The 15,510-nt window shown below is 41.4% G+C and overlaps 1 protein-coding gene across 5 annotated transcripts in view; it reads left to right on the plus strand.

Moving 5' to 3' along the window:
- FBXW11 (F-box and WD repeat domain containing 11) overlaps nucleotides 1-15,510 on the plus strand; it is a 637,027-nt gene that overhangs the window by 521,596 nt on the left and 99,921 nt on the right. For 4 of the 5 annotated variants that reach the window (XM_073620748.1, XM_073620746.1, XM_073620749.1 and 1 more), the window contains one exon: nucleotides 12,479-12,667. In XM_073620748.1, the coding sequence (XP_073476849.1) occupies nucleotides 12,479-12,640 (162 nt within the window). In that variant the 3' untranslated portion in view covers nucleotides 12,641-12,667. Of the gene's footprint in view, nucleotides 1-12,478; nucleotides 12,668-14,535; nucleotides 14,751-15,510 lie in introns of those variants that run through there. The other variant, XM_073620747.1, reaches the window with a different exon arrangement.

Here is a 15,510-nt window from a genome sequence, read left to right on the forward strand (position 1 = left end):
ATGATACATACATCAGTACATCATTTTGCCTAATAGAATAAGATTAACCCCTGAATGGCCTAATAAACCTAACAAAAAAGGGAAAGGAGGGGGGAGGGAAAAAGAAAAAAGGGGGAGGTAGAAAATTAGGAAACTGGAAAAGGAATAAAAGACAAAAACTAAACAAAAAGAGGGTATTAAAAAAAAAAGTAAAATCCCTTTTTTTTCAAAACCATCTAAAAATGGTTTATAAGAAATGCTATCATTTGGCCCTGGAAATTTTGTTGCTCTATATTTGGAGATCCACCTTAGTTCACTTTGTAGGAGTTTTTTTTTATTCCAGTCTCCACCTCGAGAGGATCCTGTCTAAAATTAGGAAGCGATTTTTGGGAAATATTCCCCCATGTAGGGAAATGACATGTCTGCCCAGGGGGCGTTCACTGCTGGCTGTTTATATGCCGAGAATGTGACGGTAAGCCCTCTGCCAGAATTCTTGTATTGTTTTGCCAATATAAAAGCAATTGCAATCAGAAATGAGCATGTAGACCACCCCTTTTGTCCTGCATTTCACGTAGTGTTTAGGTTTAAACACTATCTACAGTTTTTTCAAACATTTTGGGCTCTCTATTGTGTCTTAGACTGCCCCTTAAAAGGTATTCAAACATCCCTTGTCCCTGTCTTATTAATGATATATCAGCAATAGTTGTCTACATTTTACCAAACCTCAGATTGGAACTTTTTTCTGATCTCCTTTATATTATCACTTTCATGATTTACGGTTTCCACCTTCTGGCTACCATGTATGGTGGAGCTTTTGTATGGTGTTACCAATAAGACTATATTTTTATACTCCTATTGTACTTTTTGAGTGCCGGTAAAATGCCACCCTTGGAGGGTACTTTCCATTTGTCTTCCAATATAATAAGCTTCACATATACACTTTGACACATAGATAATACCTGATGTACAACAATTAGCCCGTCCCTTGCATTTCAGGGCTTTGCCATACGACAGAGTAAGGAAATTGCCTTCAACCATATAATACAAAATTCACAGGCACCACATCTCCTCATGCCCCTAGTCACTACAGCTTTCCTGTCACTATTTCAGGCTCTTTAATAGGCGTTAATCAACCACCTCCTCCCTATATAATTTTATTTTGATACCACCGTTTTCGCCCAGGTCGATGGTCAAATCTAGAAAATGTACCCGTACTGGGTCACAGTCACTTGGAAAGGACAAATTATAGTCATTGTTGCCCAAGCTGTTAAAGTTCAGGGCTTCCTGTTTGGTTCCTGTCCACAAGACGAGGACGTCTATGTACATTTACCAGGCCAAAATCCTGTCCAGGTGCACCGATGAAGTCCCCTCTGCACTGAAAAGCCTCACCTCCCAATCACCTAGGTAAACATTGGCATATTCCGGGGCACACTTGTTGCCCATGGCTGTGCCTAGCAAAAAGGCTTTTGATGAAACGTAAACTTGTTATGTGATAATAGGAATTCCAAGAGTTCAAACACAAATTAAGTCTACTTTTGTTCAGTCCCCGTGTATTTAGGACCTTCTGTAACATCCATAAACCCCTGTCATGGGGCATCGCAGAATACAGGGCCGCTATGTCTAAAGTCAACAACATGGTCTGCTGTGGAACCACCAGGTCCTGCAGTAGTGTAAATAAGTGTAAAGTGTCTCTTGTGTATGAAGGTTGGTTAGTGGCAAATGGTTGTAAAATGCGATCAATATATTCGCTGACACGTTCTTTGAGGGATGTTTGTCCAGAAATAATTAGGACAGCCTGGGGGGTCCACGGCAGACTTATGAATCTTAGTTCAGTATGAACTAAAAAAAAGAATAAATATGTGCAAAAATCTAAAAATTAAAAAATATTGAACAACCCAGAAAACACAAAAACAAAAAGTTCTGTGATGTGCCAATTAAAGTCCAAAATAGTAGATGTTCCAATGCTTCAAATAACACTCAGTGACTTGACATAACAAAGTGTTTCCCCAACGAATAAATGGCATGCTTACCAGAACGTAAGCCAATTAAACAGGTGGCTTAACCCAGCCAAGGCCTTGATGCGAACCAGTCACAGTATGATGAATCAATAATTGTCTTGAATCGCGGGTTAGCGTTGATTCCACGTTATAAAATCATCCCAGAAAAAAATTAAATAACATTGCGTAATACTGACACAGAAAAATATAAATATAGAATGAAGTGGCACTCGCAATGTGAAACAAAGGGAAGTGCATAAAAAATACCCAGTGAAGAAACGAATCCAATCCCCAACACCACACACAGAGCCTCCTTACCAGATGGCAGATTAAAAGTGCAAAAATCCTAACGGATATATGTAACATCAGCTAGTGAAGATACCAAATATAGTGCACCAACACCACACAGAGGGCCTCTTTACCAAATGGCAGGCTCGAAAAGCAGATATCCTATCGAAACAGATGGATCACCAGCTGGATAAGATGAGGCTAATGGATGAATGGACCAAACTCACAGCATTGAACCGGAGGCTCCATAACTCACATGGTTTAGATGAGAGCAGTCCCAAAAAGAATGGAATAGTACCAATAGCGTAATAACGTTAAACTGATTTATTAATAAAAAAGAAAATACACTTCAATGGGGACTCCATTGAAAACGTCATTCTATGACGAAACGCGTCTGAGGTACGTGCTGACGTCACCACGTCGCCTCATTGAGGAGGACGGGAGATCTGTAATGTTTGCCGGCTGGCTTCGTTTTTAGCTACAATTGATTGTAAGTGTATTTTCTTTTTGTTAATCAGTTTAAACGTTATTACGCTAGTTGGGGATACACTTCGTATATGTCAAGTCAATGAGTTTTATTATTTGAAGCATTGGAACATCTACTATTTTGGACTTTAATTGGCACATCACAGAACTTTTTGTTTTTGTGTTTTCTGGGTTGTTCAATATCTTTAGATTTTTTTTCACACGTTTATTCATTTTTTTAGTTCTTATTTAAAACAATCACCCTTTTAGGTTTTTTAATTTTCTAGCGCATATTCTCTCTTATCTGTTTTGTGTATATCCCACAATAAGCCGCTGCTCACTTGATTCTTACAAGCGCAGTTTTTCTTCCTTTTTTTGTAAACTTTAAAATGTGTCCTCATGACCAAATGGAAAAAAAGAGGGAGCTGTCAGTCCGTTTATATATGAGAAACAGCTAATTTCTTTATTTCTGTATGTGTCAGACCACTGGGTCTTGTTACATCCACCTGGATACAGCACCGTTCATCATTTCCAAATGAATGTTTTTTTGTGCCTTTCTTTTTTGGCTTGAGGACACATTTTAAAGTTTGTTTCAATCAGTGTAGTTGGGTCAGATATGCCTTTGTGTCCTCGACGGATTAAATGATAGATGCATTAAAAACTAATAATTAAACTTTTTGATATATAAGAAGCTATACAATAATAACAATATAATAATTCACTTTCCTTTTTTTTTTTTTTCTTTTTTCTTTTTTCTTTTCCTCATAATTGATCCCAAATATTGGGACACAATGGTATCCAATTGCACCTAGGGACAACACACAGGCGAGAGACATGTTCAAGCACTTATTTAAAATGAAGGATCAATATGAACCTAAATCACGAGTGTGGTGGAATATTGATTTCTTTAAGAGATACATGGATAAACAAATCTACCCAAGAAGGTTACGCATACAAATATTCTCACGCATCCGTGAAATTACAAATGATTTTCCGAAAAAATGGGAAGATAACTTACAACAATGCACTAGGAATATGATTGTTTTACTACTGGAATTCTTTGAACAACAGTTGAAAAATATTGAGAGACAAATCCCCTCTTAAATTTAAAAGGAGAAAAAGATTTCTGTATCAGTGGAAAAATGTAATAATCTTATCAAAGACAAGAACACCAAATTGGAGAGGGATTGATTTGCCTACGTGGCCAGCAAGGCCTACAAATGGCACAATGTATCCAATAATACACCCTTTAAAAAGGGAAGAATCTCATACTGGGTACTTCCAGCCCCCCAAAACGTGGGGGGGGGGGTAGCCATTCTAAGGCATAAAAACAAAAGGATTTAGCCCAGGATGAAGGGGAATCCATGTATACAAACCTAAAGATGGGGCCTGTGGGGGTTTGTCGAATGATGTACATACCCAAAGAGGGGCAGGCGACGTAAGCAAAAAAGAATCAAGTGGAAGCCCTTCCCAACATGCAACCCAGGATGGCCCCCCCCAATAAGGCGCGAGGTGGTGGGGGGCCCCCCAACATGTAATCTCCTTGGAGAGACCAATAAGTCCATCTACCCCAACCAGCATGACCCCATACCCCAAGAGATACGGGATTGATCATTCAGTGGTACATAATGGCTGGACGGGAGGACATGAATTCATTAACCTCTGTAGTACATCTGTCACCCGCACAAACATCCCTCCTTTTGAAGGGTATGACCTTCTGTCCCACTTTAATTTGATGTTGTCAAGGATATATACCTATTCACAAGAAAACTGGTATTACAGGTTCTAAATGCTAGGAAGGCTAGCCAGTCTCCAATGGGCCCCCTGGGTGACTGGCCAAGCCTAAGCAGGCGTGACTATGTGACATTTACGAGACCTCGTTTACCTGTGGGAGGAGGGCCAAGTGGATGACCCCACTACCAATGATGACAAATTTACTGAACTTATGCTTGATCTGGCTGGCCCTAGAGATTTGTGGTGAGTCGCTGAGCGATAATATATGTCCTGTGGACACCACATCTCAGATACCAGGCTGTACAAGAGATCTAGTTCCCCCCCCCCCCTCCTTTGTCAACAGTACCAGGAACTGTATGTAAGAGGGGGAACTTGGAACTCTGAATTCCCGCCCACCGACACATGACAATTTGAGTTCACAAGAATGTGAGGCTCTTTGGGAATTTCATAACAATGTTGATTTGATTGACAACGGGGGGGGGGGGGGATATTGTATTTATGGAACGAGACAAATATTTGAATATATGCAAATGTATTCTGTCCAATGGGACCTGGTACACTCCCATTCTCCATCTAAATATGGAATAAGACAAAAAAAAGTGTTTACCATTATTAAGGCACATCGTGACAAGGTCATTGACCAAGACGCAGTGGAGTACCCAGGGCTGCCGATAGGGCAGCACAGCTGGCCCTCCTGTACTGGGCCCAGGCAGCTTTTTTCAACCTATGGTGAAAGCACGTTGCCCAGGTGAAAGTGTTTGACCAAGCTTTTATAGGCTTGCTGTAACATTAGGTATATTTTACCTGGGTCCCATCAGTGCAGCAGATGGGCCCAGAAGGCGGTTAGCAGAGAAGGACTGTTTTTTTTTTTTATTATTTCGGCGCACAGGTGGCTAAAGCTGGCGCTGCATTTTTTTTTTTTTTTTTTTTTTAATTTCTGGCCGGCCCCGGCTGATGACAGCCTTTCTCTGGCAAAGTGATTCTCCCTTTCTCCCTCAGTATGTGCTGTGGAGGGCAGAAGATGGGGCTGTATCTGTGCGGCAGGTGGTGATTCAAGAGAGAAGTGGCTGAGGGCGCAGGCAGCACAGGGATCGCGATGCACTGGCAGGCTCACAATTTCTGTTTTCTGGAAGGAACAGACTGAGACATAGCCATACTGTATACAGACAGCCATACAGCACCTTCTGTACTGTATGATCATCATTATCATAACGATGATCACATAAGCACAATAAGATGCTTCCTGTTATTATTTACATTTGTATTTGGGGGACAGTTTTACCATCTCCCAGCTATTATCCCTTATACTGCAAAGGCACTGCTACCGTAGTACAACAGTAGTGGTGGGGTGTTGTGTAAAACCCCTTGCTGCCATACCATGGTAGCAGTGCCTTTGCAGCATAAGGGGGAGTTGTTGGGGGACAACAAAACTGTGGCTCAGCCATCAATTTTACTGCCCCCCAAGCACAAAATATAACACTTGGCATATCGCTGTGTGTGTATAATCTGACAAGCTGACTGTCAGATGGAAATGATCTGGCAGCTGTGCAGCCTCCAGATTGCTTCCACACCCCCGTAAGTGCTGCTCTTGTTCCCTGACATGTGTCCCAGGCTACATGCTCCCATCAGCCGACCCGAGACCTGCATGGTGAGTGCTTCCAAGTAGAGGGGAGAGAGATGAGCGAATGTTTGTTGATCTCCCCTTCCTGTTAATGACCTGGAAGTGTCATGTAAAACATTTCTAGGTCAAAATGTCACTGTCCACAGAATGGCTGGGGAATAAGCCAGTTAAGTGTGATCTGCACTCCATTAGATTCATAGGTGGACAGGTAGAACATCAGGGATCTTAGGACCCCTGATGTTTCCTTAAAGAAATCCTGTCACCAAAAAATCTATCACATAGGGGACTTTTTGTCCCCTATGTGATGGAAAAATGTAAACGCACATCCCCGTGCTGTAAGGGAGGTAAAGAGGGATCTGCTGGTCCTAGTGATCAGGAACGGCGATCTCGCTCTACTCCCTGTCAGTCCACTCCCCCCACAGTTAGAAACGCCTCTCTAGGACACACTTAACCCCTTGGTCGCCCCTAATGTTAACCCCTTCCCAGCCAGTGACATTTATACAGTAATCGGTGGCTTTTTTTCGCTCTGATCGCTGTATAAATGTCAATGGTCCCAAAAAAGTGTCCGATCTGTCTGCCACAATGTCGCAGTCCTGCTAAAAATCGCTGATCACCACCATTACTAGTAAAAAAAAAAGTATAACAATGCCATAAATATATCTCCTGTTTTGTAGACGCTATAACTTTTGCGCAAACCAATGAATTTTATTTACTTATTGCAAATTTTTTTTCACAAATATGTAGAAGAATACACATTGACCTAAACTTATAAATAACTTTTTTTTTGGGGATATTTATTTTAGCAAAAAGTACAAAAATATCTTTTTTTTTTTTTTTCAAAATTGTTGCTAATTTTTTGTTTATAGCGCAAAAAATAAAAACCGCAGATGTGATCAAATACCACCAAAAGAAAGTTCTGTTTGTGGGAAAAAAAGGACGTCAATTTTGTTTGGGTACAGCGTTGTACGACCACGCAGTTGTCAATTAAAGAAACGCAGTGCCATATCACAAAAAATGGCCTGGTCAGGAAGTGGGTAAATCCTACCGGGGCTGAAGTGGTTAAACATGTTACAATGCAAAAATGGTTCTGGCAGCAAATGGGCATAATAGATGTACAGCAAGGCTTAAGGAATATCTATTAGGCCCTTTCCACAAGGGGTGGACACCGCTAGGAGTCCTCCTGCTTAACGGGGAATCCGTCCGCTGATCCCTGTCCGTTTCACTTATGCAGAGCAAACACAGCCCGCTCTCCCCTATGGGCAGCAGGAAGTAAACGGACCACCTGTCTGTTTACACCCCACTACCATCTGATCTGCTAGACGGGGATTGATCCACTTATGATTGGCAGGGTACTGTGAGGGGGGGAGGGGAGGCCCTGTCAGGTAGGTTATATGGGGCCCCATGATTTCTAACAGCAGTCCTGGGAGTACCTAAAGGTGGAGTTTCCAAGGACACCGGTGTTTTTATGCATTGCCTAAGATCCCTAAGTCTGCCGTGGACCCCCAGGTCATCCCATCCAGGGGCGGACTGCTAACTCATGGGGCCCCCGGGCAATAGGAGATTATGGGGCCGCACAGTATGCAATCACACAGTATACACATACATGTACAGACAGATGTAAAAAAAAAAACACAGATTTATACATTCTGTCCCTGGTTTTACTGAGGCTGGCAACCCGGATGGGGCCCCCTAGTGGCCCAGGGCCCTCGGGCAGTGCCCAAGTGGCTCAATGGTCAGTCCGCCCCTGGTCCCATCATTTCTGGACAAGGTTCCCTCACAGAACCTGTCAGCTAATATATTGATCGCATTTTATAAGCATTTGTCACTAACCAACCTTCTTATATGAAAGACACTTTACACTTACACTACTGCACGACCTGGTGGTTCCACGGCAGATCATGTTGACTTTGGACATAGAGGCTCTGTATTCCTCGATACCCCATGACAGGGGTTTAGAGGTGATACAGAAGGTCCTAAATACACGGTACTGAACAAAAGTAGACATAATTTGTGTTGGAACTGCCATGGGCACCAAGTGTGCACGGGCATATGCCAATGTTTAACAAAGAAATTGCAGCGCTCAGCACAATATCAAAAAACCCAAAACACCTGAAATGTTTATGATGGTGTGTCCAACATTTAAAATATTCAAAATAATCAAACATAGAATAGTTCTTATGAAGAAGTATCAAGTGGTAGGATTCAGGTGATCCTCCCTCCTCTAGTGCTTCAATCACCCAGTGCTACCTCCACCAACGTAAAAAAAAAAATAACGCATTTGCCACACATTGTTGCTAATGAATAGAACACCAAAAATTGTATATAAGATAAGATCCAGGTCATCAGATATGTAATCCTCATTAGCTCACACTTATACCCTCTATCTGAATCACAGGAGAATGTATTAAATAAGGTTTAATGTAGAAAATTTTAAAATAATGCATTTGGGTGGCAAAAATATGAAAGCTGCTGCTAACAAAGCAAACCGAATATGGGCATGCATTAAAAAGGGATCAACTCCAGAAATAAAACGATAATTCTCCCGCTCTACAAGACTCTGGTCCGGCCGCACCTAGAGTATGCTGTCCTGTTCTGGGCACCAGTCCTCAGGAAGGATGTACTAGAAATGGAGCCAGTACAAAGAAGGGCAACAAAGCTAATAAAGGGTCTGGAGGATCTTCGTTATGAGAAAAGGTTGCAAGGACTAAACTTATTCTCTCTGGAGAAGAGACTCTTGAGAGGGGATATGATTTCAATTTACAAATACCGTACTGGTGACCCCACAATAGGGATAAAACTTTTTTGCGGAAGGGAGTTTAACCAGACACGTGGCCAATCATTAAAATTAGAAGAAAAGAGGTTTAACCTTAAACTACATAGAGGGTTCTTTACTGAAATAGGGCGTACACACGGTCGGACTTTGTTCGGACATTCCGACAACAAAATCCTAGGATTTTTTCCGACGGATGTTGGCTCAAACTTGTCTTGCATACACACGGTCACACAAAGTTGTCGGAAAATCCAATCGCTCTAAACGCGGTGACGTAAAACATGTACGTCGGGACTATAAACGGGGCAGTGGCCAATAGCTTTCATCTCTTTATTTATTCTGAGCATGCGTGTTGTGTACACACGATCGGAATTTCCGATTTTGTTGTCGGAAAATGTTATCTCCTGCTCTCCAACTTTGTGTGTCGGAAAATCCGATGGAAAATGTCCGATGGAGCCCACACACGGTCGGAATTTCCGACAACACGCTCCGATCGGACATTTTCCATTGGAAAATCCGACCGTGTGTATGGGGCATAAGAGTGGCAAGGATGTGGAATTCCCTTCCACAGGCGGTGGTATCAGCGGGGAGCATCAATACTTTAAAAAAAAATCTATTAGATATGCACCTGAACGACCACAACATACAGGGATGTACAATCTAATACTGACATCTAATCACACACATAGGTTGGACTTGTGTCTTTTGTCAACCTCATGGATCATGACCAGGAAGTTTTATTTCTCATGGTAAAAACAGCTCAGCATATCCCATCCGTAGAAATAAGTCATCAATGACAAAGAAAAATATCTCATGGTGCAGTATTTATTGGTGAACCAGCATAAAAACAAACCTAAAACAATTGTGCCTATAGCACTTACATAAAAAAAAAGCCAATCCAACCAGGGATAATGGCGGTAGGACCTCAAATGCAAAACATCATGTGTGAAATGGCAAGCTTGCACTTACATGAAGCGCCGCCAATCTGAAACAGAGTGGCGGTCAGGACCTCAGGCGTTGTATAGTAATAAACCTCTACAGATGTTTCGCACACACACGCATCATCAGGAGTATAAAACATTTTGCTGGCATAAAGGAGCAGCGATTTATATAACCCACATGCATGGGAAATTCATTTCCGTGGTCAGAATAAGTTCAGAATATCTCTTCCTATCTGGTGCCATCTTGAAAAAGGGCAAAGACATGTATGGGACCTACTATATTAAAGCCATCTTAAAAAGAACGCCATAGATCAGGGATATGCAATTAGCGGACCTCCAGCTGTTGCAAAACTACAAGTCCCATCATGCCTCTGCCTCTGGGTGTCATGCTTGTGGCTCTGAGTCTTGCTATGCCTCATGGGAATTGTAGTTCTGCAACAGCTGGAGGTCCGCTAATTGCATATCCATGCCATAGATTATAATAAAGATCAAAACATAGGCCAAAAGAAGGTCCTAATGGCTCTGTTAAGGAGTGACAAAGCCTCCCAATATTAAATAAAGGAATAACACACAAAAAATATTATATCATTACAATATGTACACTGAGGGAAAGAAGTATTCACCTGCTGATTTTGTATGTTTGCCCACTGACCAAGAAATGATCAGATCATTTTAATAGTAGATTTACTTTAACAGTGAGAGAGAGAATAGCAACAAAAAAATCCAGAAAAATGCATTTCAAAAACGTTATAAATTTGCATTTTAATGCGTGAAGTAAGTATTTCACCCCTTCGCAAAACATGACTTAGTGCTTTGTGGCAAAACCCTTGTTGGAAATTACTTGTTGGCCCACCAGGTGTGCACCAGGTTGTGTGTTTTGGGTCATTATCATGCTGGAAAAGCTATCCACGAGCCATTTTCAATGCCCTGGCTAAGACGGAGGTTCTCACCTAAAATTTGACAGTACATGGCCCCATCCATCGTCCCTTTGATGCAGTGAAGTTGTCCTGTCCCCTTAGCAGACAAACACCCCCAAAGTATGATGTTTCCACCCCCATGTTTGACGGTGGGGATGGTGTTCTTGGGATCATAGGCAGCATTCCTCCTCCTCCAATCGCAGTGTGTTGAGTTGATGCCAAAGCTCTTGATTTTGGTCTCATCTGACCACAACACTTTTACCCAGTTGTCCTCTGAATCATTTCGATGTTTCTTAGCAAACTTCAGACGGGCCTGTACATTTGCTTTCTTGAGCAGGGGGAACTTGCAGACACTGCAGGATTTCAGTCCTTCACGGCTTAGTGTTACCAATTGTTTTCTTGGTGACTGGTCCCAGCTTCCTTGAGATCATTGACAAGATTCTCCCGTGTAGTTCCGTGCTGATTCCTCACAATTCTCATGATCGTTGTCACCCTCCCACCAATCTGCTTGGTGATGGTCTTGTAGCCCATTCCAGCCTTGTGTAGATCTACAATCTTGTCCCTGACATCCTTGGACGGCTGTTTGGTCTTGGCCATGGTGGAGAGATTGGAATCTGATTGCTTCTGTGGACAGGTGTCTTTTATACAGATAACAAGCTGGGATTAGCAGAATGCTCCTAATCTCAGCTCGTTACCTGTATGGAAGACACTTGGGAGCCAAAAATCTTGCTGATAGGGGATCAAATACTTATTTCACTCATTAAAATACCAATCAATTTATAACTTTTTGAAATGCATTTTTCTGAATATTTTCTTTGTTCTGTCTCTCACTGTTAAAATAAACCTAGCATTGAAATTATAGACTGGCCATTTGTCAGTGGGCAAACGTACAAGATCAGCAGGGGATCAAATACTTTTTTCCCCCTCTCTATTTTCAGTCCAGTCCAGTCATGTGATCGGCTCCCCACTGTCAGCAGCAGCTTCAAGGGAGAGAAGGGAGCACTGACATTTGACAGTCTCTAGTTGATGGCATTGCACAGGCATTCCAGATGTTCTCTCCTCTCCCCTGTCGCCAGCACTGGCTTATGGGAGATCACGTGACCAGACTGGAGCAGCCTGAGAATAGGTTAGTATATGCATCTTTCTTATGCAGTCTACTTCAAATTAAAGTGGTTGTAAACCACAGACCTAAAATAAGAACAAAGCATTTCCCTCTATGGTGTGTACTTGCCTCAATCCAGAAAACTGTCATTTCTGTCTGCTGTTTCGTTCTGCTATCAGCATGTGACACTTCTGACACGTTTTTCTGACACCAAGAGAAAAATTGTTACATGGGAGGGATCTCCAGCAGATTGACAACTTCAGCTCTTTTGCTGTAAGCTGTGTGACGGGGGGGGGGGGGGGGGGTGCTTTTATCTCCAATCGGCTCTCAGAACTTTCCTCAATTCAGCACTCTGAACTGCTGTAGAGAAAAGAAGACTGCAGATAAACATGTACAACTAATGTAGAAGGATTTGTTTCATCTGTGTATCACCTGAGGAAAATGTTTATTTTTCTTCCTAACAAAGCTTTAAGCTACAGGTGGACTGGAGGCAGAAGCCTTTGTGCTGGAAACGGAACATACGGTATTTAATTGTTTGCATGTCTGCCTTTAAATTCCTTTGCAAATTGAAAGTAATTTGATGGGCCATGTTGTGTGCATCACAAGATCTACTGGAAGCATATTACGAGGCTCTTGTTTAATACATTCTTTTAATCAATTACAGGAACATTCAGGACGTGTGTTTCGTCTTCAGTTTGATGAATTCCAAATCATTAGCAGCTCCCATGATGATACTATTTTGATCTGGGATTTTTTAAATGTTCCATCAAATGCTACAAATGAAACCCGTTCTCCATCTCGGACATATACATACATCTCCAGATAGCGTCATGCACGTTTCTATCCTTACCAGGTAAATGTCTTATTAAATAGATGCAAACCAACTTTAGATTATTTCTGTTGCTCCTTTGTTTGTCTGGATGCTTGGATGTAAACAAATAGTACTTTTTGCTAGGTTTATTTCTAATGTTTTCAAATCTGTTATAAAAAACTTATACTTACCATGAGATCTGTTGGCATACTTATTGATTAATTCTAAAAATGCTTTAATTTGGAGTTGTAACTTAATCAGAAAAGTACATGTCAATTTGGATGGGGAATATAAACTTACCTGCAAATGTACTGTAAATAAAGTGAAGAGTTTGAACTATAAATGTATTAATGGTTCATAGAGTATGCCTGTGGCTGGGCTATGGATGTTTAAACTTTCAACATATAACAAGAAATTAGTCTAAAACCAGGCATTGAGAAGCAAGGTTCACAGGAGAAGCACTCTAGCTGCTTTCTGACAGCTCAGCTCACCTTGTTCCTACCTCCCAGCAGTGACCCTGTAGTCTTTTAACCACTTGCCAACCACGCTATAGCCGAATGACGGATACAGCATGGCTGGCTAGTTCTGAAAGGGCGTCCATTGACATCCTCCTGTGCACTTGCGTCTCGCACGCCACCTGGGGCGCGCATCAGGAAGCGTCTGCGGGTCCACTGGACCCAGCACATCACTGTGATTGGCCCTTTACCACGTGATCGTTCCGTCCAATGACAGAGTGATCACTTTGTCAACAAACCAGCTTCATGTCCTTTTCAGCTGTCTCCTCTCACCATTACAGCTTGTGAGGTGAGGAGGGAAACACAGTCCAGCAGTGTGAGACAGCTGCATTTGTAGTGCATCAGTGCTCTACAGTGCCATCAGTACCACGTCTGTGCTCCTACAGTGCTCATTGGTGCCCTGCGATGCCACTACAGTGCTCATCAGTGCCCAACAGTGCCAAGAGTGAGTGCTTATCAGTGCTCATCAGTTTCCTCCAGAGCCATCTGTGAGTGCTCATCAGTGCCACTACAGTGCCCTATTAGTGCTTATCAGTGGTTCCTCATTAGCGCCCGTCAGTGCCATAAAACTGTGTAAAAAAAATGCTTTTTCATTTTCTTTCCATATTTTCCACAAACTTGTGGAAAAAAATTACATGTTCAAAAGACTCATTATGCCTCATAGAATATACAGTGGGGTGTTTGCTTTTCAAAATGGGGTAATTTTGTGGGCGTTTCCATTGTTCTAGTGCTCCAGGGCCTTCAAAAGAGTAATAGGTAGTCAAGAAATTAGATGTAATTTATGTCCCTAGAACACCTGACGGTGCTCCCTGCATGTTGGGCCTCTCATGTGGCCAGACTGTAAAAGTCTCACATGTGGTATCTCCATAATTCAAAAAATATATAAAACCCAGTGGTGGTTACCACCAAAAGAAAGCTCTATTTGTGTGGAAAAAAGGTCAAAAATTTCGTAATAGTACAATGTTGCATGCAATTGGCAAAGTGAGAGCACTGAAAGCTGACAATTGGCCTGGTTAGGAAAGGGGTATAAGTGGCCAGTGTGCAAGTGGTTAATGTAAGCACAGAATAGAAGCTGATAAGAATGCTCTTTGTAGCCTAATTTACATTAGAATGGCTTGCAGAAAGATGAGAAGGTGCTGAAATCACTACTGTGAATGGGCAAGCAGGGTTAGCTGAGATATTTGCGTAAACTTGAGTTTTTGTTTCTGCTTTGAACGTTTAGGATTAAAACATATCTAAAATACCAAATTTATATTCTTTAGATGTTTACTGCATTGACTGTTTATTCCTTTTAATTTCACCTGGTATCAATGCTCACCCACCATACTATAATTGAGAACAATGTAACAATACATGGGTAGTTATGTAATTTTTTATTTTATTTTTTTTTTTCAGCCCTCTTGCTAAAGAGAAAAAAAAAATTCATCCACACAAATCAGGTGGATGAAGAACTCTCTCTCCTCTCTCTGATATCAAGATATTGCCAAAATGTCATGGTCAGTGATTGCAGCTGATTGGCAACACAAGAAGTTAGCAGCTCACAAATTTTTCTAAAGGGTCATAAAGCTTTTTTTTTTTTTTTTTTTTTTTTTTTTTTTTTTTTTTTAAAACACATACACTTCTTTTGTGCATCCTGAGGAAGGAGTGTTCTCTGAAACACATCAGGGGGTGATGCTGTGTTAACTAACAGCATTACAAGACAAGTCATCATGACAGAAGACAATCATTGTTAACCAGGGATATTGGGAATCCATGTGTAATGCACTGTATATGTACAAAAAAGCTGTGTAATGGTTTTAAAATCTATTATTTTGTAACACAATAAAGACCGACATGATTGTCTTTTAACACATTTTGTGCTATATTGCTTAGAAAATTCCAAATGAGGCAAAAGTATATTTTCTGTCTTTTGGGTGGAGTGTCACACAGTTTACGCTCTTTCCTGCCATACAGCATCTCCGCACTGTTGTTCCTGCCTGCAAAGAGCCACATGGAACATTGATATTTGATTTGTTGCTGCTACCTACCTACAGAGTCACTGGCCCTTTTTTTTTTAAAAAAATATGTTTTTATTAACCGGTTCAATACAGGGCATTTTCACCCCCTTCCTTCCCAGGCCAATTTTTAGTTTTCAGCGCTGTCGCATTTTAAATGACAATTGCGCGGTCGTGCGACGTTGTACCCAAAAAAAATTGACGTCCTTTTTTTCCCCACAAATAGAGCTTTCTTTTGGTGGTATTTGATCGCCTCTGCGGTTTTTATTTTTTGCGCTATAAACAAAAGAAGAGCGACAATTTTGAAAACACAATATTTTTTACTTTTTGCTATAATAAATATCCCAATTTTTTAAAAAAAAAACAAATTTTTTCC

The sequence above is a fragment of the Aquarana catesbeiana genome, linkage group LG03 (assembly GCF_042186555.1).
Source record: "Aquarana catesbeiana isolate 2022-GZ linkage group LG03, ASM4218655v1, whole genome shotgun sequence".
Classification (NCBI taxonomy): domain Eukaryota; kingdom Metazoa; phylum Chordata; class Amphibia; order Anura; family Ranidae; genus Aquarana; species Aquarana catesbeiana.